Genomic DNA, 19,064 nt, shown 5'->3' on the forward strand with positions numbered 1-19,064 from the left:
TGCATCTAGAATATGTAGAGAACTATTAAAGTTCAATAATAAAAAGACAAGCCAATTAAAAAATGGGTAAAGGATTCTGAATAGACATTTCTCAAAAGATTTTCAGGTGGCCAACAAGTACATGAAAAGATGTTCAACATTATTAACCATCAAGCAAATGCAAAAAGACCAAAATGAGATACCACTAGGGAAGCTATAATCCAAATGACAATACAAAATGTTGGCTAGGATATAGAGAAATTGGAACCTTCATACACTGCCAGCAGGAATGCAAAGTAGTGTGGCTACTTTGGAAGACAGTCTGGCAGTTCCTCAAAAGATTAAACACAGAGTTATCATAACACCCAGAAATTACACTCCTAAATATATATGGAAGAGAAATGAAAACATACATCCATACAAAAATTTATAAATGATTATTTCCAGCAGCATTATTTATAATGGCCAAAAAGTGGAAACAACCTCCATGTCCACCAAACTGATGAACAGATAAATAAATTGTGAAAATAAATAAATAAAGGTACATCCATAAAATGGAATATTATTCAGCCATGTAAAAGAATAAAGTACTGACACATACTACAGCATGAATAGACCTGGAAAACATAATGCTGAGTGAAAAAAGCCAGGCACAAAAAGTATTCTTTTTTTGCCCTAGAGTATGATTCTATTTATGTAAAATGTCCTGAATAGGCAAATTCATAGAGACAGAAAGTAGAATAAGCACTGCTAGAGCTGAGGGGATTAGGAAGAACTGGACAGCAACTAAAATTAGTATGAGGTTTCTTTCCAGCATAATAAAAATGTTCTAAAATTTATTGTGGTGATGGCTATACAACTCTACAAAGACACTAAAAACCACAGATTGTACACTTAAATAGGTAAACTACATGGTAGGCAAAACCTATCTCAATAAAGCTGATAGAGAAAAAAGGAGCCCTAAGTTTAATATAGTATCCAAAGTAAAGCACTAATTTACCCAAAGATCCTTGTTTGATGCATATAGCCTTAAGCATTTATCTACAATGATCATATGACTGATGCTCAAAAGTCATCCTTTTCTAGCACTTTTAAAATTATTAAAATTCTTGTGGTCAGGACAATATCCTAGTTTTCTGGTACTTTGCTGTAGAAGTTTTCAGGGTCTCTCCCTTTAACAAAAAGAAGCTCTGACAAGAAAAAAGTGCTGGAAACAAAGGGATAATCAAATGGTATAAGGAACACAGAAAGAGAACTCAGGATTCTAAATATGTGCCTGTTTTTCTAAAGCTGCCATGTATTTATTAATAAACAAATTGAACAGTGAACTTCAAAATCTACAAGGCATATTATTTTGATCAACAGCAACAATTAAAAGAAAAAACAACTTACCCTAGATCTGTAAGTGGAGGCTTATCTCTTCCTCTTCTGTAGCAAAGGTAAATCTGTGGCCCCACAAGACTTCCATTATTGAGATCAGCTGACAATCCAGTTGGGGTAACATCAATACATATATAATCCCGTGGCACTTCCTCCCCAAGAGATTTAATAATCACTGAAACATCTGTGATAGGTTCTTTTGGTTTAGCTACTTTATGACAGGCATCATTGAACTGAATTTCTTCTTCAAGAGGCTTTGAAACGTCAGTTAATCCTGCTACAACAAAGTAGTCAGCAACACGAGGCCCCTTATCTTCAATCATCTTCCATTACAGAAGGTTACATCTAAAAGGAAAGTGAAAGACTTAGTAGTCTCCTCTAATAAGTCAAATAAATAGAAGTGCTTTGTGCATAAATAAGAATGAAAAACTATAGAAAGAATACTGCTTCTATGATAAACAGCACTATTATGCATTTCATTTCAATATGTAAAATGCATGTGTTTTTAAAAATGGGAATATATTTAGCATCATTTTCTGAATATGAAAGTAATGCATGAATTTCCATTTTTTACAACATGGAAGCCTGGATTACCTAAGTAGATTTCAAAAACAACAAAACACATCCTTGTAAATGCACAGACTAACCTGTAAAAATGAAATCCCCAGGGCCCCAAAACACCGAGGAACCAAAGACCAGAGTGCAGTATAAGCTGATAATGGGTTGGGGAGATTTGCTGATCTCTTTAGTACTCAAGGGGTTTGTGTTTTAAAAGGCATTACAGGGACAGGAGACAAGGCTTTGGAACCACATAAGATAGGGAATTAGAACTGAGACATCTGTATGAAACCAAAAGCCTCAAAGGCCTATATCCCTAGTTAAAGAGTGGATTTTAAAAATCCATCCACTGGTACAGGGAGATTATAGATTGCCTCAATCTGGGCCCAGCTTTGTGGGGAGTGGAGACTGGTAAAAAGTCTCCTCTGTGAATGTATAACAACAGGCCTACACAGACTTGGATATGATGTTTGACCATAAGCCATCTGCATAGTCCCAAGAAGCTCCAAACAGATATTAACAGTAACTGTTCCCAGGCTAGTGATACCCTGGGGGAAGCAAATACAGAACAGTTCTAGAAGGGAATACCCTCAACCCAGGTTCTCCACAGATAAAGCCCAGCGAAAGATGACCTCCTACTCCAGAACTACAAAAACATCCAAAGAAAAACCCACCATGAGTGAGTCTCAGTAGATACAACAAACAGAGGAACTTCAAATAACAAAAGTGGGGCAGAGATTAGAACAGTAATGCATGCTTATAATAAATTCAAAGAAAAATACATAAAGTAGAATCCCATTATGTATTTGCAAACACTTTCATAGCAAAATTCCCTTCAGGTGTCATTTCAACTTTATTTGTTTAACGAGGAGAATACACCTTCTACAGTATGGTCATTCCTTATAAACAGTTACGGGAAAAAAGTTTAATATCAAACAGATACTTTCCAACATGTGTCATGCTAAATTTAGTTCCAATAAATGCAAAAAAGGACAAATAAACTATACACACACACACACACACACACACACACAATATGCCTCTTTCGTATATTTATAATAAAATATATAAAAATATGAAAGCATCAGCCGTCCTTTGATAAAGGTAACTTTAACTTCTTACTAGCCCAAGATTTTCCAAGTCTATTTGAACAATGAACCCTATTTTCCCACTTAAAAACTAGAAAAAAAACCTCTAAAGATGCTTTAGAAAATGCTAGTTCAAAGTAAATGAACTTTATAGACTATAAAGTAACTGAGGGCAAACAAATTTTTATGGAGTATACTTGTTTGTAATATAACTGTCACCATTTTCATCATAATCCCAAAACTTGTTGAAATTTCTTTATTGCTAACGTAATAAATTTTCTAACATAACGATGTTTCATAATTCATGCCACATTTTGCAGAATCTGTATCCATTGCTTAAATATACTCTAAATATTCCCACTGTTTGCTTAGAAAACACACCTAAAGAAGGGTCAAATGTTTCTACTTCTTTTATTTGTATGTATGACTCCAATTAGCAACTCACTTACATATAAGATTTCTGCACAAAATAAAGTGATTAAACTTTTCAGAAATGGCCCCTAGCCTGACAGTAAAGAGAAAGTAATAAGCTGTCTCCTGGGAACACTGTTCAACAGTCGTCACTCTCAGCTGACTACATGTAACAGGTGTTTCACAAAAAAAACAAGTAGTTTTACCCTGATGATCATCTACCCATTTCTAAAATGTAGGAGGACGAAAGCACCTTTTTTATTTAAAAATTTTTAAATTTTGTTTTGTTTTGTTTAAAAGTACTTTTTTTATTTTTATTTTTTTTTAAGATTTTATTTATTTATCAGAGAGAGAGGGAGAGAGAGCAAGCACAGGCAGACAGAATGGTAGGCAGAGGCAGAGGGAGAAGCAGGCTCCCTGCTGAGCAAGGATCCCGATGTGGGACTCGATCGATCCCAGGACGCTGGGATCATGACCTGAGCCGAAGGCAGCTGTTTAACCAACTGAGCCACCCAGGCGTCCCCAAAAGTACCTTTTTTTTTTTTTATAAAGTTTTTTTTTTTTCAATTTATTTATTTTCAGAAAAACAGTATTCATTATTTTTTCACCACACCCAGTGCTCCATGCAAGCCGTGCCCTCTATAATACCCACCACCTGGTACCCCAACTTCCCACCCTCCCCCGCCACTTCAAACCCCTCAGACTGTTTAATATTTTTTTAATGCCATGATGAATAATCTTGAACATAAACCTATGGCTACAAATCCTATTATTTCTTCAAAAAAAATTTATTAAGGTAGAATTGGCAGGTCATTAACCAAGCCTCCATATGTGTTTATTTGCTTTTATGTGTGCATGAATTTGAAGCTATAAGCTCTTGATTGATAAAAATCTTAAAAATACCTTGGTAAAACACTGTCATTATAATAAAGACATTTAAATATTCTCATTTTTCCTAGACTCTAACTTCATGTTATTTAAGTTTATTTATTTATTTATTTATTAAGTAGTAATTACTTAAATAATTAAACCCAGCGTGGGCTTGAACTCACAACTCTCAGATCAAGAGTCACATACTCTCCCAACTGAGCCAGCCAAGTGCCCCTCTGACTTCATGTTATTTAAACTATAGCATATTGTCACTATTGCATACTATGTAGTTTTACATATTGTTATGCAGAAAGAAGGGAGAGAATGAGAACAGTATTATCATGAAAACATATATATATTTAATACATTCTTTTGAAAGCTACTACGTTAGCCATTGGAAATAAACAACTATTATACTAATAAGGAGATATTTGGGAGAAATTTGTATGTGAAATTCATTTTGTTACATCTTCCTGATTGACAAAGTTTAATGATTTGATCTCATTTACAACGGACTACGGTATATCACTACTAAAGGAGAAAAAATTACTGTTCTTCATCAATACATGTAAGAAAATAATTTTAAAGTGGTGATAAAATCTTCTTACAGTTTATTGACAAGAAAATAAATTATATATCACTCCAGTTCTCTCACCTTGATGTTGTTTTCCATTTATTCATTTGAGGGCAGAGAGTGGTTAGGAAGGTAAACAAGATGTCTTAAGGCACTGCTGATCAAGTATGTAATGCCAAGAATACAGCTGGCAACGTTCCAGGTGACTTCTTATAAGATCTAAATGCCCTTTAATCCATTCAGAAAATACTGAAAATGCACCTCTACTTTTTATTTTAATTCAACTGTTTTTAAAATAAGTTTGAGTTTAGAAGAACATCTTTAGATATTAGATATTAAATATCATACTATCTAAATATTATGGTTATTAGATATTTAGATAATATTTACATATTAGAAGAATATCTTTAGGGGGAAGATATTTAAAATTTATAAGGCAAAGAAAATACTGAAAATCTTTTATATAGAAATGAACAACAGTATTTTCTAACAATTCCATTTAGCCAAGAGACTTACACTGGGGTATGAAAATTACAATCCTCGTGAAAAATACTACATATACATTAAGATAAAATGCCTTGCATTGGCAAGAACTACCAACAATTCCATGGAAAGAGCATTTGAGGAAAGCATTCCTTGTCTCACACAAAACTTGGACTTTTAGTGTAGTACATGACAGCAAAAACCCCTAAACAATTAGGAGGTATATAGGTAAATTTCTTTTCTTTCTTTCTTTTTTTTTGGATGTAAATTTCTTTGAGTTCATTTAAACTGGGGGCTACACAAAACAAGCAATCGATCCAACAGTTCTGTAAATAATCACAGTAATATAAAACTCCAACACAAGTTTATACAAGCTAGTGTTAATGATAATACTACATCATTAACCACTGTTTTTTAATTCTTCTTTGTTCAACATGATGTAGATAACTTAAGGAGTTACCTTATAAAATATTGATAGGCATCTTCTTAAAATTTCAGATACCTGCTTAGCTAGTATTTCACTTCAAAATACATCTATTTTTCTTTGAGAATAGAAAAAGAAGAAGAACGAGCTCTGTAGTTCTAAAAAGTTTATGAGAACAAAATTAATAAATCGTTATAAGAAAGCTCTTACCCATTCGCAAATTAATGGAGAATCATTTGTTTTCCTCCCTTTCAATATCTACCCAATCAATTCAGATTCTTTCATATTGCTACTATCACTCTAGTAGGTCAAAGTCCTTAAGTATTTGCTATGTAGGCTAACTCTAAGGATAAGAAAAGAGTGGAAAGGTAACATTTTAAAGATATATGAAAAACAAAAAATCTGAGCATAGGGGTTTTGCAAAAATCTTTCAAATAGAGAATGACAAACAAAAACTCAAGACCTATACGTAAAAATCATCAATAGCACAATGGACTTGTTAGAATATCCCTCACTCCAGTTCACTTAAATAAATAGGCTAGAAGAAATTTTCTTTCTTTCTTTAAGAGTCCATATTATTTTTTTAATTTTTAAAATTATTTTTATTAACATATAACGCATTATATGCCCTAGGAGTATAGGTCTGTGAATCATCAGGCTTACACATTTCACACCACTCACCATAGCACATACCCTTCCAATGTCCATAACCCAATCACCCTCTCCCTATCTCCCACCCCCCAGCAACCCTCAGTTTGTTTTGTGAGATTAAGAGTCTCTTATGGTTTGTCTCCCTCTCAATCCCATCTTGTATCATTTTTTCCTTCCCTATCCCCCAAGCCCCTGCCCTGCCTTTCAAATTCCTCATATCAGAAATTTTTTAAAAAGTAATCCCACATTAAGAATGTAATCTAGCCATCCTTTCTTACATTACTAAAACTAAACCAGAGACTCTCATTTCCATCTTTTCTAAACTTCACCTCTAATTTTTCTTCCAACCAAGGTAACCCATCCTGCCCTACAAATTTAGTTTTGTTTTCTTCCTCTTTGACAAAACAGTATTTCCTTTTTCTGGTCAATGCATATTCATCATATTTGTTTTAAAACTTGAGTTTATTTGGATTTTCATTTAAACTTTGTGAATTGTACAAAATAAAAGAAAGGAAAAGAAATTCAACTATTCTTTTCCCAATAATAAATCGGCTTTCTATTTAACAATGTTTCCTAGTCTTCTTTGAGAGAAAAAAACATCCTACTAGTCCTCATGAACAATATAAGATAGAATATACATATTTGTATATTTCTTTACTAAGCATTTTCCCAAACTGCTATAATCTTCATAATTACACTAAGTGCCTACATAATATTCCATCAAATAGAACTATACACTATAACCACTACCCCATTTTTCCATTCCCAGCTAGTACCCTAAGTATGTAGGTAGCTGCTTAAAATAATATTTGTTAAATGAATTAATAGTTCACTTTATAACCCTCAAGTGTAAGACCTTTTTTCTGTGATTCAGAATCAATTTTCTGAACCTCAATTACTTGTCTCAACTTAACTACCTGTCTGTAGTTACTGAATGTAGAGTAGCCAGAGATAACCTAGATGCTTTGAGTCTAGTAACCAATAAACAAAACCATCACAGCCTTAGGCAAAATTAGAAATATATTGAGTGATTCATTCATTCAAATTTTTCATAAATACTTATTAAGATCTGACACTATTCTAGGAGTTGGTGTTAGACAATATTGATGAAAGCCATAGTCTCTGCCTTCAAAGAAGTTTCCTGTCCAGTTCTACTTTCCCACATCTTTGTCTATTCTTTTATTCCACCTCAAGCTCTCTCTTCTCCTATCTCCCTTCCAGGTTCCAAGTACTGGCCTTCAGCCTGCCTAGTTTCCCTACCATTGTCCCCACAAAAGCCCCATGCATAGATGCGATCCCCACTTTATTGTCCCTTTCTCCCATCTCCGTGAAAACTGGCACTCCTTCAGGATCAGCACTGTATGGAAATCTTGAAAGAAATCTTATTTGTATATCATACTTAAAAGTAGGGTGACATCCTTTTAAAAAGGTTCAACCCAACCAAGGCAAACGTGACTTTTTAAAAAAACAAGCTTAATTAACCTAAATTAATGGACTATGCGAGGTAAATTTCATGAGCAGGAGTGGAGGGGGGTGCCTGGGAAGGGTAGGAGCTTACTTGTCTCCTAGTATCCTAGTCATCCTCTCCCAATATCTATTTCCAAGCAAAAATCAATACAAAAACTCAAAACTATGTAATTTGAGAGCTCCCTTTTGGATGATTACTAACCTTTGATTTATTATAAAAAGAAAAAAACTAAAGCTGGGAATAACAGACATTTCCAGGGGAAAGTATTTTATTACTAATCCTAGTCTAATCCCTCATTATATAGCCAAAGAAACTAAAATTCAAAAGTTGGCTCACTTAAGGATGTAGCTAGTTAGTGGCAGACAAGGCAAGTCCTTTAATCCAGTATTCTTTACACTTGAGGATGTTGCCTCTCTCACGGTCAATAATAGTGACCCAGGGCACATCATTAAGACATCTTTCAATAAGATATATTGTGTTATTTGTTAATCATTATGTGGTGAATATATGCCAAATTCTCTCCAGAGAATGGTAAAATAACTTTTCAGTATTTAATACAGAAAACAACTAATAGAAACAAATCAAAATGAAAAAAGCTACTTACACATCACTGAAGGTCTTTCTTTGAAAATGATGCCAGATCTCAGTTTGTGAATTCTGCAAGCCTCAGAGTTTGAGAAAAACTGTACTGGAAAGAATAAAAATTGAACTTAAATTAATTCCAATGAAATATTTCCCACTAAGATGCCTGTAGATACTTAAGTTCTGTTAACAACGACAATTTTCAAAGAAAATGATTGCATATATTTTTTCCACATGCTTAAGACCCAGTAAGTCATTTTCAAACACCAGCTCTTCCTTAAACACCTTTCAATTAAGAAGAGCTATACATTATTCATCCTTTCTGATGGAGGCATAATACTCCATAGTGTATATGGACCACATCTTCCTTATCCATTCATCCGTTGAAGGGCATCTTGGTTCTTTCCATAGTTTGGCGACTGTGGCCATTGCTGCTATAAACATTGGGGTACAGATGGCCCTTCTTTTCACGACATCTGTATCTTTGGGGTAAATACCCGGGAGTGCAATTGCAGGGTCATAGGGAAGCTCTATTTTTAATTTCTTGAGGAATCTCCACATTAAAGGGGAAAAAAAGCAAATAATGGGGAGAATGATGGAGAGAAAATAAAATAATAATTAATGGCACAAAAGGACAAATGTGTACAGGAGAAAGGAGTATGAAAAAAATGCCTATTTCTGAGGCATGATGTATAGTTTTTTCCCTTTATTACAGATTTTGTGTTTTTCTTTAAATTTTAGGTAGTTAACATACACTACAATATTGGTTTCCAGAGTAGAATTTAGTGATTCACCACTTAAAATACCCAGTGCTCATCATAACAAGTGCCCTCCCTAATACCCATCACCCATCTAGCCCATCCCCCACTCAAGTCCCTTCATCAAACCTCAGTTTGTTCTCTAGCATTATGAGTCTTTTATGGCTTGTTTCCCTCTGTCTTTTCTTTTCCCCTTTACGTATGTTCATCTATCTTCTTTCTTAAATTCCACATATACGTGAGATCCTATGGTGCTTGTTCTTCTCTGACTTATATCATTTAGCATAATATACTCTAGCTCCATCCATTTCATTGGAAATGGCAAGATTTAATTCATTTTGATGGCTATCAAAATGGAGCAATATTCCATTGTATACATATACCACATCTTCTTTATTCATTTTCAGTTGATGGACATTTGGGCTCTTTCCACAATTTGCCTATTGTTGATAATGTTGCTATAAACATCACAGTGCAAGTATCCCTTTGCAACTGTAGTTTTATATTCTTTGGGTAAATACCTAGTAGTGCAATTACTAGAGCATAGGGTAGTTCTATTTTTAACATTTAGAGGAAACTCCATACTGTTTTCCAGAGTGGCTGTACCAGTTTGCATTCCCACCAATAGTGCAAGGAGGTTCTCCTTTCTCTGTATTCTTGATAACACTTGTTGTTTCTTGTGTTATTAATTTTAGCCATCCTGACAGGTGTCAAATGGTATCTCATTGTGGTTTTGATTTGTATTTCCCGATGATGAGTGATATTGAGCATCTTTTTGTGTATCTGTTAGCGATCTGGATGTTTTCTTTGGAAAAGTGTCTACTGATGTCTTCTGCCCATTTCTTAATTGGATTATTTGTTTTGGGGGTGTTGAGTTTGAGAAGTTCTTTACAGATTTTGGATACTAAACCCTTTATCAGATATGTCACTTGCAAATAATTTTTCTCATTCCATAGGCTGCCTTTTAGTTTTGTTGATTGTTTCCTTTGCCATGCAGAAGGTTTTTATCTTAAGTCCCAATGGTTCATTTTTGCTTTTGTTACCCTTGCCTGTGGTGATGTGTCTAGTAAGAAACTGCTATGGCTGAGGTCAAAGAGGTTTCTCTCTGTGTTTTCCACTGGGCTATTACAGATTTTAAAATACCATTTAAATAGCATTAGTTTTATCAACTCCTTGACAAGACACAGTTGGGATATCATCAGGGAATGCAGGTCTTCTGACCAAGATAATAAGCAATGTGTATTATGGAATTCAATATGTCATCACCATATTTTCTTAAAATTGAGCATTTGAGTAGGTTGTAGTTATTAGTAATTTTAAACAACAAATGAAGAGACAATGCCACTGCTTAAGTCTTAGAGTATAGTCAATCCAACTGTATTGCATCAACTTATTTTATGTTATCTTTATAATGTTGAACACATACACACACACACACATCTGCATATGAGTTTCATTTAGGGTCAAAGCTTTTGCAGGAAAGCAAATTGAAACACAGTAGTCACAAGCACATCAAGAGGAAGAAACCACAGCTCTAACCAACATGGAGTATCTACTAATAAGAGGGAAGTAACAGCAGAAGACATTGGATTTACCTAAGCCAGTGATACTTGATACAGATGTTTGTGGGAAGTAGAAGAGAAAGGGGGAAAGGACCAAAACTGTTTGAGTCAAAATTTGATAAAATGTCTTAGAATGGAATGAAGGATAAAAAGAATGAATAAGAAATAACATAAGAACAATCTTATTGTATTTTGAACTGCAAAAAATGGTCAGGATAGATATATGTGTTTCAAAAACTAAGACATCACTCCATTTCAGACTCACTGAAAAACTTCAGTCAGTAAATATGGAGTGGCATATATATTTTTTGAATATTTCTAAAATCTTATTGCAAGAAGACAGGAAAGAGACAGTGGGACTTATGGGCTATCAAATGAACTACCATTTGCATTATAGGACTCTCAGAAGAAGAAAGAGAAAAAAAGGCAGAAATCTTGTTTAATAAATAATGGCAGAAAACTTCCCTAACTTGGGGCAGGAAAAAAACACTCAGATTCAGGAAACCTAACCAGTTCCAGATACGAGAAACCCAAAGAAACCCACATCAAAACACACTGTAATTAAAATGTCAAAAGTTAGGGCACTTGGGTGGCTCAGTTGGTTGAGTGACTGTCTTCAGCTCAGGTCATGATCCTGGAGTCCCAGGATTGAGTCCTGCATCGGGTTCCCTGCTCATATGGGGATCTGCTTCTCCCTTTGACCTTCCCTCTCTCATGCTCACTCTCTTTCATTTTCTCTCTCATATAAATAAATAAATGGACTTTAAAAAAATAAAATGTCAAAAGTTAAAGCTAAAGACAACATATTAAAAGCAAGAGGAAAACAACTTGTTATGTACAAAGGAATCCCCCATAATACTATCAGTGGATTTCTCAGCACCAACTTTTCAGGCCAGAAGGCAGTGGCACAATATTCAAAGTGCTGAAAGAAAAATACTTACAACCAAGGATACTCTACCCAGAAAATTATCATTCAGAATTGAAGGACAGATAGTTTTCCAGATAAGAAAAAGCTAAAGGAGTTTATCATCACTAAACTGGCCTTATAAGAAAAGTTAAGGGAACTTCTTTCATTAGTAACAAAAACACATGAAAGAAAAGATCTCACTGGAAAATTAAATATAAAGCAAAGGTATTAGATCATGTACTTATAAAGCTAATATGAAGGTTAAAATACAAAAGTAGTAAAAATAATTATGATTAAGATATTAATTAAAGGATACACAAAAATGTGATATTAAAACATAAAATGTGTAGAAGGAGAGTATAAATATTAAGCTTTAGAACAGGATCAAACTTAAGTTGTTATTGACTTAAAACAGACTGCTAGAGGTACAGGATGTTATATGTAAGCTTCATGGTAACCACAAAGCAAAAACCTATAGTAAATAACACAAAAAATAAGGAGAAAGGAATATAACCATTCCACTACAGAAAGTCCTCAAAGGCACCTGGGTAGCTCAGTCAGTTAAGCATCTGACTCTTGATTTTGGCTCAGGTCATGATCTCAGGATCATGAGCTCGACACTGTGTCAGGCTCCTAACTCAGTGGGGAGTCTGCCTGAGACTCTCTCCTCTTTCTGTCCCTTTCTCCCCCCCACCTCCCATCAGGCACTGTCTCTCTCTTTCTCTCTCTAAAATAAATAAATAAATCTTTTTAAAAAGTCATCAAACCACAAAGGAAGACAGCAAAGAAGGAAAAGAGAGAAACCTATAAAACAGAAGGTAAGACAAAATGTCAGTAAGCACATAACTATCAACAATTACTTTAAATGTAAATGGACTAAATTCCAACACAGAGTAGCTGAATGGATTAAACAAAGACACATCTATATGCTGCCCATAAGAACACTCTTTAGATGTAAAGGCACACACAAACTGAAAGTGAGGGTATGGGAACTCCTAGTGGCTCACTCAGCTGAGTGTCTGACTCTTGGTTTCAGCTCAGGTCATGAATTCAGGGTCCCGAGATCAAGCCCTGAGCATGGAGCCTTCCTGTTCCTCTCCCTCTGCATCTCCTTTCCCACTGCTACTCTATCTGGAATAAAGAAAATATTTTTAAAAAAAGAAAGAGAGAGAAAGAAAAGAAAGTGAATGGATGGAAAAAGAAAGTGAAGAGACGGAAAAAAGATATTCCATGGAAATGGAAACCAAAAGAAAGCTGGAATAGCTATATATATATATAATATAATATATATTATATATATATGTATATATACTTATATTAGACAAAACAGACTTCAAAACAAAGGCAATAATGAGAGACAAAGAAGGGGGTTACATAATGATAAAGAGGATATGACATTTTTCAAAAGATTTTATTTATTTGAGAGAGAGAGAGAGAGTGAGTATGAGTGGGATGAGGGGTAAAGAACAAGTAGACTCCTTGCTCAGTGCAGAGCCCAGTGAACAGCATGATCCCCAGGACCTGAGCCAAAATCAAGAGTCAGATGCTTAACCAACTGAGCCACCAAGGTGCCCCCAAGGATGTAACATTTGTAAATATCTATGCACCCAACATAGGAGCACCTAAATTATTTAATAGAAGCACCTACTGTTTAATAATATTAAGGGAAAATTTAACAGATCTAAAAAGAAAAACAGACAGCAATACAATGATAGTAGGGAACCCTAATACCTCACCCAGACAAAAAATCAACAGGAAAAATCAGACTTAAATGACACATTAGATCAGAAGGACTTAACAGATATTTACAGAATTTCCAACCAAAAGCAACAAGAATACACACTCTTCTCTTTTTTTAAATAAAGATTTTATTATTTTTTTTAATTTGACACAGAGAGAGAGCGAGAGAGCACAAGCAGGGTGAAGGGCAGAGAAAGGGAGAAGCATGTTTCCCACTGAGCAGGGAGCCATACATGGGGCTCAGTCCTGGGACCCTTGGATCTTGAACTGAGCTAAAGGCAGATGCTTAACTGACTGAGCCACCCAGGTGCCCCAGAATAAGTTCAATTCTCAATTTCACATCCAACATTTTCCAAGACAGATCATAGGCTAGGCCACAAAATAAGTACTAATATATTTAAGAGAATTAAAATCATATCAAATATCTTTTCCAATGGTATGAAACCAGAAATTAATTAGGAAAACTAGAAAATTCTGTTTTGTTTAGTATTTTATATGCTACATATAAGTGAAATCATATTTGTTTTTCTCTGACTTCTTTAACTTAGATGCCCTCAAGGTCCATCTGTGTTGTCACAAATGGAAGATTTTATTCTTTTTATGGGTGAGTTCCATTGTATATATGTATACACACATACCCCCCCCCAACATCTTCTTTACCCATTCATCTATTTAGGGATAGTTAGGTTGCTTCTATATCTTGACTACTGTAAACAATGCTGTAATGAACACGTGGGTGGGTGCATATATCTTTTTGAATTGGTGGTTTTATTGTGGATAAACACTCAGAAGTGGAACTGCTAGAATGTATGGTAGTTCCATTTTTAATTTTGGGGGGAACCTCCACATTGTTTCCCCCAGTGGCTGTGCCAATTTACTTTCCTACCAGCAGTGCATGAGGGTTCCCTTTTCTCCACATCATTGCCAACAGATATTATTTATTGTCATTTGATAACAGCACTTCTAACAGGTGTGAGGCAATCTCATTGTGTTTTTTATTTGCACTTCCCTAATGATTTAGTGATGTTAAGCATCTCCTCATGTACCTGTTGGCCATCTGTGTGTCTTCTTTGGAAAGAAATGTCTATTTAAATCCTCAGCCCATTTTTTTAATTGGATCACTTGGGTTTTTGTTATTGAGTTATACAAATCCTTTATGTGTTTTAGGTATTAACCCCTTGTCAGATATATAATTCACAAATATTTTCTCCTATTCAGTAGGTTGCCTTTTCATTTTGTTAATGGTTTCCTTTGATCTGCATATCTTTTTAGTTTGATGTAGTCCCAACTTGTTTGTTTTTGCTGTTGTTACCTTCAATTCTGGTGTCAAATTCCAAAAATCATCACCAAGACCAATGTCTAGGAGGTTACTAAGTTTTCTTCCAGAAGTTTTATGGTTTCAGGTCTTACACATGAGTCTTTAATCTATTTTGGGTTAATTTTTGTGTGTGGTGAAAGACAGTGATCCAGTTTCATTCTTCTACATGTGGCTGTCCAACTTGCCCATCACTGTTTATTGAAGATACTCTCCATTCCCACTGTATATTCTTAACTCCCTTGCCATTAATTAATTAGCTATGTAAACGTAGGTTTATTTCTGGGCTCTCTATTCTGTTCCATTGATCTACGGGTCTGTTTTTATGGCAGTATCATACTATTTTGATTACTCTAGCTTTGTAATATAGTTTGAAATCAGGAAGTGTGATTCCTCCAGCTTTGTCCTTCTTTCTCAAGATTGCTTTGGCTACTCATAGTCTTTTATGGTTCCACATAAATTTTAGGATTGTTCTATTTCTATGAAAAATGCCACTGGAACTTTGATAGAGATTGTATGGAATCTGAGATTGGTTTGGGTACTATAGACATTTTAACATTAAATTTTTCAATCCATGGAATATCTTTCCATTTATTTGTGTCTTCTTTCATCAATTTCTTTCACCAATGTCTTAACAGTTTTTAGGGTACAGGTCTTTCACCTCCTTGGTTAAATTTATTCCTAGGTATTTTATTATTTTCAATGTAATTGTAAATTGATTTTCTTAATTTCTCTGGTAGTTTGTTATTAGTGTATGGAAATACAACAGATTTGTTATACTGATTTTGTATCCAGCAGTTTTACAGAATTCATGCCCAGTATAGTATGTCAATGTACTTCCTGTAACTACATTCCGTGTTACATTATCTTTCAGCAGACTCCCATAAATTGCTATTATTTTTAGTCAAACCTTTTAGTTTCAGATAATAATATATTCTCATTCAGTTCAAAGACATAATAAAGATCTGGCACACCTACCTAGTATCTCCCAATGACAACATCTTACAAAACTGTAATACGATATCACAGTTGGAATACTGCATTGATGAATTCACTTATCTTGTTTTGATTTCCCCAATTTGACTTGTATTCGTGTATGTGTGTGCATGTGTGCATGTGGGTATATTTAGTTCTATGCATTTTTATCACACGTGTAGCTTCATGTATTCATCACCAAGGTCAAGATACAGAACAATTCTATCACAAGGATTCCTCAGTTGACCTTTTATAAATACGCCCAGTTCCTTCCTGCTCCCTCAGCCACTGCCCCTAAATCCCTACGGAGTGGTTATGTTTTTATCAGAGAATGCATACAGACTGAGAAAGGAAAAAAATGTCTCCAAAAGCAATACCCCCATACAAAGTAGGTACAGAAACAAACCAAAGAAAAAAGTGTAAATATATATGGTGTGAAAAGACTTGCTGGTCACATTTACTTAGCCATCTGGAAAATTATATTTGAACATAATTATACAAACATATAAATGCACAGACATATGAACACACAAAAGAAAGTATAAGAAGGACAGAGTGGTCATCTACTAAAGTACAACAAAGACTAAACTCTTTAGTTCTAAATTTTTCTATCATGGATAAATTCTAGACTAGAATCAAGTGAATAGTGTAAAACAGTGTCACACAACAACTACAACAGGAATTCCTAGATGTTTAAGAACATAAAAAGGAATCATTTACTGTGTTCAGGGGCAACCCTGCCCCTTATTTCAGAAATTCGGTTGGAACTAAAATAGTTGTATTACCTTGGGAATATGGATCTAGTCTGGGAAGAACAGGAACAGACTGGAAATTATTGAGTGTTAACATACAGATACCTCTTTTTCCTCCAGACAGACTATAAACAATTCAAAGGCAGGAACCCTGTCCTTTATTTTTCACTCCCTCATATAAATTGTAGCAGTTACACGATAGGTTTATAAATACTTATTATTAGATGTGTATATGTATACACACACAAACACACACACACACACACACACCCTACATCTTATAATACTTATTATTAGATGAGTAAGGTCAGCACAGAAGGGGAAAAAAAGGGAAAGTTAAGACACCACACAATCACAGGATTTTGGAGCCAGGAACGGTCATTGGAGATTTAGTTTCAATTCTTCTCTTTATAACTGAAGAAACTGAAACATAAAACAGCTTGCCCAAGACCATATACATCAGTTTATGACTCACCTCTCATGGCTTTTAATTTGGAGTTCTACTACACCATAGTTCAAGAATGGAAGAGAAGAAAGCAATTCCCTGGGGAGACCTACTAGTGAACACGGGCTTTGACGGACAAAAAAGTTAATAGTTATGTGGGATAGATTAAACTGATTGATGAGTATGAGGCAATTAGCAGGTAAGAAAAAGAAAAGATGACCGAAAATAAGAGAAAAGGAAGAAAGATGAACAGAGAAACAGCAAGAAAAGGAGTAAAAACGATGAGGGGGGAAAAGGCATAAAAGGAATTAAAGTTTAAAAGTGCAGAAATGGAGGGAGAAAAGTAGGAAATGGTTAAAAGGGATAAGGAAGGAAGCTTGGCTGGCTCAGTCGGTGGAGCACAACATTTGGTTTCGTGGTTGTGAGTTCAAGTCCCACAATGGGTGTAGAGATTACTTAAAAATAAAACCTTAAAAAAGAAGGCGGTGGCAGGGGGTGGGTGAGGAAATGGTATCTGAAGAATTTTTAATGCTATTTACGTTCTTTAAACATAAGGAACCTATGAGATTTGCCACTCTTACAGTGAAATTAATTCCATACAAATTAATGATAACAACAAGTATCAACTACCAATCCTGTAATGAAAAATCTTTTCATATTCAGCCCTGCATATGAAATGCAAATATATGGCACATACCAGCCTAGAATGAAAGGGAAGTCTGGTTTTAAATTTTGTCTCTTGCACCATCTCTTTTTACTTAATTTCCCATATGCATACCACTCCCACATCTCAAAGTTCTTACTTCCTCTTTAAATCATCATAAGCATTTGTTAGCTAGTATCTGAAATGAATTGTTGCTTCCATTGGAATCTTCCCAAAAGTTTCTCTCAAGCATACAATATCTGGTTTTTCTTCTCTATTTCTTAGGCATATGTAAGCTATTTGAAATAGTACTCACACTGATTAAATAAAAACTTAAGAAATAGTACTCACTGGGGTGATTAAAAATACATCTACATGAAATAAGCAATCTAAAATTCAGCTATATAATATATTAAAACACGAGATACCCTGATTTAAAATATCACTGTTCTTGAAAAGTAGACAGACAAGATTTATAGTTCTGTCATTTGACTAATGTAGAACATTTTGATTTTTTAAAAGATTTATTTATTTGAGAAAGCGAGAGAGAGAGTGTGTGTGCACTAGCAGGGGGAGAGGGAGAAGGAGAGGGAGAGAGAGAATTTTCAAGCAGACTTCCCAGTGAGCATTGAGCCTAACTTAGGACTTGATTCCAGAACCCTGTGATAAACTGAATGGGCCACCCAAGCACCCCACTCTTATTTCATCTTACCACCTATTTAAATACACTTTAAAAGCCTTTTAAAAAATCCTTTTTCACTTTTCCCTACAAATTATAATAAGTAATACATTTATTTGATAAGAAGCACCTGAAAAGAACTTTTGAGAATACCTAAAAACAACTTTAAGAATTCTGTTGTTCTTCCAGTTAATAATGATGAATATAATTTTTTTAAAGATTTTATTTATTTATCTGACAGAGAGAGAGATCACAAGTAGGCAGAGAGGCAGACAGAGAGAGAGGGGGAAGCAGGCTTCCTGTTGAGCAGAGAGCCTGATGCGGGGCTCAATCCCAGGACTCTGAGATCATGACCTGAGCCAAAGGCAGAGGTTTAACCTGCTGAGCCATGCAGGTGCCCCATGACTAATATAAATTTTTAATCTGTAGGACTTACAGGATCAGTGACTATAAACAAACAATTCATATATCAGGAAACCCAAATACTAAAATGCTTAAGAATTGCTGGTCTTGCAAATAATTAAGGAAATGAAACTTTGAGGTACTCTATTATATCCAATAAATGAACAAACATGAATTAAGAATAGTTAAGTCCAATGCTGATAGAGCTGTAAGGAAAATAAACACAATTAAAAATTATTAATGGCATTGTGAATTAGAATACTTGTTCTGAAAAGTAATCCAGCAAGTACTTAAATTGTACACTTATCAACTAATTCAATTCTGATGAAATCATCTTAAGAAAATATAAAAAAATTAATCTGTTGGTCTAGATTTATAATTGTATGTCTTTAAAGACTTAGAGAATTTCTTAAATTTT

The 19,064-nt window shown here is 34.6% G+C and overlaps 1 protein-coding gene across 7 annotated transcripts in view; it reads right to left on the minus strand.

Annotated features, from left to right (window-relative positions):
• Positions 1 to 19,064, minus strand: part of DENND4A (DENN domain containing 4A) — a 129,888-nt gene that overhangs the window by 86,259 nt on the left and 24,565 nt on the right. For 6 of the 7 annotated variants that reach the window (XM_044232006.1, XM_044232005.1, XM_044232004.1 and 3 more), the window contains exons 2-3: positions 8,491 to 8,574; positions 1,372 to 1,704 (exon numbers count right to left, since the gene is read on the minus strand). In XM_044232006.1, coding sequence (XP_044087941.1) covers positions 1,372 to 1,682 — 311 coding nt within the window. In that variant the 5' untranslated portion in view covers positions 1,683 to 1,704; positions 8,491 to 8,574. The remainder of the gene's footprint in view (positions 1 to 1,371; positions 1,705 to 8,490; positions 8,575 to 19,064) is intronic. The other variant, XM_044232001.1, reaches the window with a different exon arrangement.

This window comes from Neovison vison, chromosome 13 (assembly GCF_020171115.1).
Source record: "Neovison vison isolate M4711 chromosome 13, ASM_NN_V1, whole genome shotgun sequence".
NCBI classification, from domain to species: domain Eukaryota; kingdom Metazoa; phylum Chordata; class Mammalia; order Carnivora; family Mustelidae; genus Neogale; species Neogale vison.